At 38.0% G+C, this 6,000-nt stretch overlaps 1 protein-coding gene across 1 annotated transcript in view; it reads left to right on the plus strand.

Moving 5' to 3' along the window:
* The window catches only part of DOCK3 (dedicator of cytokinesis 3), a 207,071-nt gene that overhangs the window by 164,550 nt on the left and 36,521 nt on the right, over positions 1 to 6,000 (plus strand). The window contains 3 exon segments of the mRNA XM_035894678.1: positions 917 to 1,017; positions 1,294 to 1,352; positions 3,602 to 3,750. Coding sequence (XP_035750571.1) covers positions 917 to 1,017; positions 1,294 to 1,352; positions 3,602 to 3,750 — 309 coding nt within the window.

Consider the following 6,000-nt stretch of genomic DNA (forward strand, 5'->3'; position numbering starts at 1 on the left):
CATTCTCAGAAAATGTTATGACATCTTTTTAAACTAGCAGTGACAAAGGAACAAGAGCTGTTCTCTGTGTTAGCTGATTATATTTGCAGCATTTATTTGAGTATCTGTGAGGACAATGACCTAACTGATAAAAGACAGGAATTTGAATCTGCTGCGGAACTGAGGGGAAGTAGAACAGATACCCTGTGAGATCAAATCAAGAAAATTGAGCCTCTCATAAAGGAAACGAGTATCTTCATAAGCAGTGGGGCTAATGAAGCATGCTGGCTCACAGATTCATTGCTAATAAAATGAAAACTCAGGCAATGCTTTTCCTGAAGTTGGGGCATTCATCATCTTCCTCTCCCAGAGGTCTCTCTGGCTGTTGACTTCAAACTCGGAAGAACACTGTATCTCAGAGAGTGTTTTTCCTCTGTTTGATATTGCTGAAAATGGGCACCACGTTCACTGTTACTGAGGAGAAGCTGCCAGCCGTACCTAGGCACACGTACACACAGCATGATGGCAACAGCCTCAGTCTTTGGGAGAACTGACTAAATCATAGGGCTCTCGTTCATCATTTAATGTAATCTCGGGGGATTTACTTTTGAGGGATAAAATCTGTTTAGCCTACAGAAGAAAGAAAACTTCACTGAAGTCACCAAGCTCATTTTGAACTCTGGTGCTAAGAACAAAGCTCAGCGGCATTACCTTCTTGGGGTTTTTAATTTTAGTTCCTACCGGGTTTTAAATAATCCATTGGTATCCATAAAGACTTTAGTATCACAATAGTTAAGGTACATATTGATTAAGTTCCGTCTTCATTACAAAAAGGAACAGCCTGATATGACATATAAAGGAACATATGTCTTCCTACACTTGTTTAAAACTTACTATTTGGAGTGTAAAGTTACAAAACTTTCTTCCTGTGTCACAGGTGTGGAACTCTTACTTCAGCCTGGCAGTTTTGTTTATAAACCAGCCAAGTCTCCAACTAGAAAATGCGACACCAGCTAAAAGGAAGAAGACTCTGGATAAGTAAGAACATGTTTTGTTGGGTTCCCAGCCTTTTCTGCTACCTCAAAAATGAGACTTCTTTTTCTACCACAAGTCCCTGTCATTTATTATGGACTTGGGATGTGGAAATGTTTGGGAAATTTGTAAGTAGATCTCCTAATACAGTGTTCAGTGATTAGTCGACTTGTTTGATATTCTTAATGTTGACTTAAAGGTGAATTTGATTTATTATTTTTTAACATCACTGCCTTGCCAGTTTTTGTTCCATTAGGCAGTTGTCTGTCTCCTCTCTTTTAGATATGGCGATATGAGAGTGATGATGGCATATGAGCTCTTCAGCATGTGGCAGAACCTGGGTACGTCTCTCCCTTCTCTGTCCTAACAAGCACAGCCAAAGTTACTCTGGATTTCTCTTGGAATCTTTTTTTTTTTAACCTTTTGTAGCATCATAGAATAGTTTCTCTCAAGAGTTCTAAAACCAGGAAGCACTTCTCTTCTCCCACCAAAAACTCTCCCCTGCACTACCTCATCATGCTTTTTTATTTGAAATAATACATTCCTGTAGATTTGAATGCTTTCTTCTCAAATGCAGCAGTGGCAGGTTTGGGTTGGTTTGACACATCAGTGACAGTTTTTATGTATTAAACACAAAATCATCTTTTTCTGATCCCTTTAACTGTGCTGCAGCCAGGTTCAGATGGAGATACACTGTTGCTCTCTGACTTTTGTCTGATCCATGGCTGTAAAGCAGAAATTTAAATTTTCACAGCTATAACCAACTCTGTAATGTTGTAGATGACTGAAAAGCCAAACAGGATTCAAAATTATGGAATCATAGAATCATTTAACATCATTGAGTCCAACCATAAACCTAACGCTACCAAGTCCACCACTAAACCATAGCTATGTCTGTTTGATAAGGAAGCCCAGAAGTGGCACAGTAAAGCTGCTTATCTAGCATGCATAACAAATTCTACATTACTACTTTAAAAAGTAAAAAAAAAAACAAAAAAACAAAAAACTAAAAAAAAAAAAAAGCCAAAACCCACAAAAGCCCTGTCCATAATAACACAGTGTTTGTGATACAATTTCAAGTTCTGTGATTCATTTGACCTTTTTGTGTATATTTTGATTTTTTCTGCATATTTTTGAATTTTGAAGAAATTAAGCATGTTGCAAAATGGGGAAAAATGTATCTCACCACAAGCCTCAAAAGGTAAATGGAGATTTTTCATCTGGGACTTGTGCTTTTGGAAGTGTGCTGCAGCAGTCTTGGGTTTAGGTAATCCAGGATGTTATTACCAGAAGAGCCACATAACATCTGTTCTGCATCAGAGCAAGTCCAGCCAGGCCAGTATCCCATCTCCATCAGGGTCCAAAAATTAACATCTATGGAAATGTTTGAGGACAAAGGGATCATACAGTATTTTAGAGGAAAATAAAAAAAATGTTTGCTGATGGAGAGAGATCACAAATCATACAAGGTTCTGAAAACGGGTAAATCATTAAGAGAGCAAGGAATGATACAAATGAGATTGGATAACTTGATAATGTGGCTGCAAGCAATATGTTCAAAGATCCAAATACAAACATTTTATTTGTAGGAGTAAAGGTAGGAGTGCTATTCAAGAAAACAAAGACTACAAATCATGCTGATGATCAGCTGAATGGGAGCTACCTGTAAAATGCCATGAGTAAAAAAAAAAAAAAAACCATAATCTTTGAGAAAATGTGTAAGCATCTTGAGTTTGCCCAGTCTTGCTTTCTACAGCTCAAAAAACCCCTCCAAACAAACCAAAATAGGCTGGACAGAGTTCAGAGAGCAGTCAGGAAGATGATTACTGCAGTAAGAAAATGCCTTATTATAAAATACTGAATAAGCCTGACCGAAGTCTTGCACACCTTGGGTGATACAGCCAGGCTTGATCAGTTTCTAAGCATCTGTGTGGAGAACCAGAAAATTATGCTAGACAAATGCAAATAAGAAGTGAAAGCCCATTTTAGATATGTAGATACAGATATTTATCACTGACTGTTGTTCCAAATGTGGCTATTTCAATTTATTCTCTGTGACTGCACAATAAGCATGCCACGGAAGAGACAGCAAAATGCCTTGGGTTTCTGTTGCGGAGAAGCACCGTAATTTGGTCCAAAGTCAAGGTCAGTTATGAAGTTGTGACTTCCATAGCACCGAGGCTGAAGAGCTCTTTGAAATCTAAATATGTTCTCTTAAATACCATTGTTCTCACCAGCCCTTTCAGAATCTTTTTCTTTATAAATTAGAAGTGTCTGTGGCCTCTTTTCCCCCTCGTTAGTATGTTTTAGTCTGGTTATTTTTGACGCTTTGAATTCCTTTGCAAGTAAAATGCACTGACAAGTTTTGCTGAAGGCTTTCACAGTGAAATTAAAAATGCTCCTAGAGACTTTGTGAGGAATAGTGTAAAGCAAATACTGGTTTTTCAGTCCTTTCAGGAAAAGAATGTGTTTGCTTTTCTAGTGCTCCTGCCTGCTACTTTGTATATGTCATTATTGCAGGGGTTTCCCGTTTTCTCAGTGACAGATAACAAAGGCTTTTATTTAATTACAGTTGCTTTGTATTGTACAGGTGAGCATAAGATTCACTTTATTCCGGGAATGATTGGCCCCTTTCTTGGTGTTACACTTGTTCCACAACCAGAAGTCCGGAATATCATGATCCCTATCTTCCATGACATGATGGACTGGGAGCAGAGAAAGAACGGCAACTTCAAACAGGTGAAGCCGCTTCTCGAGCATTTGCAGTATTCTTTTTCTTGCTCTGTCTATCTGCAGTGTCCAGCTGGAAGCAAGGGGTTTGTATCTGTTGATCCGTTTCTGATTGTGAAGATGTTGTCATGTAAATATCTAAAAATAGTAAATTTGAAGCATAATTTACAAAACTATTACAAGACAGTGCACTTCACCGCAAGCTGCATTTCCCCTGGACATAGAGAAGAGGAGCGATGTGCTCATGACATGGGAGTTGAGGAAGAGAAAAAGATTTTGTAAATGCTGGGCTCTCACTGCTCCCCTTGGTTTCCCTTAGATTATCAGTCAGCCATTAAATGGGTCAGACTGAAACCCAGAAATGGAGATGTAAAGATTTAGCCAGTATTTGTGAAAATAGTGGTCTTTGCTTCTCTGTCTTCAATTTCCAGCTAGAAAGTGGTAATGTAGAATTAAATAATTACTCCGTGCTTCGAAACAGACTGTGTATTTTTTAAGAAATTGTAGCAGCTCTCCTGGAATGGTTATGCCCAACAACAGTTCTGTGGCTTCCACCTGCTGTGAGCTCTGATTGCAAAACAGGGAGAGGAGCCTTCATCATTCTGTTGTCCGGTCATGGGCAGAAAATTGCTTAAATTTTACACTGCAAAAGAGATCCCTGAAGTGCAAAGTATTAATAATGAAGGATCGGTTTGGACTGGGTCCTCAGATGACAGAACTTCATTGTTCATTGAGTTTGGGGCAGTACTGGGGGCAAGTATCTGCAGATAAGTGCTCGGAAACAGTAAATCCTTTTATTTAAATGATCATAATTCATGTGATCATTTATTATCCACAAACTCACTAAAATGCCAGATCTAATCTATTGTTCCAGGAGAATAACAGACCTTTTCCATAACCTGACCTGTTAGAGGCTGTGTGGAAAAGTATTACCAGGAGCTTATGTTTTTCTTCCTCTTCAACTTGATTTTATTATTATTATATTATTATTATTTACTACTGTTCTTGTTACAGTAGCATTTGATGATGTTCCTCTTTTGGCGTGTTTTAGCATAACAACAGAACAGCCCCTGCTCTGGCATCTACAGTTACAAGTACCTGCAGTCACCTTCAAGTTTCTGGACACAGCTGTTTGTACTTTCTGTATCAAGATGAGCTCTTCATAATCTTGATCATCTTCATTTAATTTTTATACTCACTAATGTATTCTAAACTAGAGCTCCAAGAATCTTTCTTAAACTACCTGTGGAGCAAATTTCCACGCTGTTTTAGGAAGCATATATTGTAACTTGCTAAGATTAATGACAGAATAATCAGCTGTATTAGTGAGACTGAAATAGTTAAATAGCACAAGATGTATTAAACCTTATTATCAGTAGCTGCTGGAACCAGGAAGTTATTTGTTGGCCAGCATAATGCCAGATAGCTGGACAGATGCATTATTGATTTCTGCCAAGTCATTGTAGATCACAAGCAAGGAGAAGGTAGGGTTTTTTAATTTTGAGCTTCTCTTTACTTTTTGAATACTAAATTGGTTGTCAGAAAATATAAACATCCTGGAAATTAATTTTCAAGCCCTTTTTTTATTCTCTACAGTAGCTCATGTTCTAACAAGGTTATTTTTTCAGCGATACTGGGTAACACTGCAGTCTGATTCATGGCCTAAATCAGGTCTCCCTTTAATGATCACAGCAACAAGAGCACCAACTCCATTTGTGTGCCACTGTGTGATTTGTTTTTCCTTCTCATCTTTGCTTCCTTTGCAATTTGACTGCTGAAAAACAGAGAGAAACTCAAACTACGCCTGTCTTTAAATAAAAACAAGCCATATTTCTACAAACAGTTTCAACCTCTAGGAACCTATGTCTGTATTAGTACTGAAAGCATGTTTCCCACAAGATTTCCGAAGACTTCATGAAATTGTTTTGTTTAATGTTAGATACATTAATTTCTGCATTTGAATTAATTTTATGGGAATATCTGATACCAAACTTGATAATAGGACATGGGGGGAAATGAATACATAGTCAGAACCTTTGTAAGGGAAAAGAAACATAATGATGCTCTTGTGGCCCTATATGTAAGAAAATGTGTCATACAGTGATAGAGAGGCTTGACAAAACTGGGTTTAATGGACAAATAATCTTCCGACGTAATGATGCCTGGATGATTGGAAATCGATTACCTACCAGCAGAACCATTGCAGCAGACCAGTGGCGATCACGCCATGAATTAGTTTCTCTGCGTGGATGCTCTGCT

Source organism: Egretta garzetta, unplaced genomic scaffold, assembly GCF_000687185.1.
Source record: "Egretta garzetta isolate BGI_Z169 unplaced genomic scaffold, ASM68718v1 scaffold215, whole genome shotgun sequence".
In the NCBI taxonomy this organism is placed as follows: Eukaryota; Metazoa; Chordata; class Aves; order Pelecaniformes; family Ardeidae; genus Egretta; species Egretta garzetta.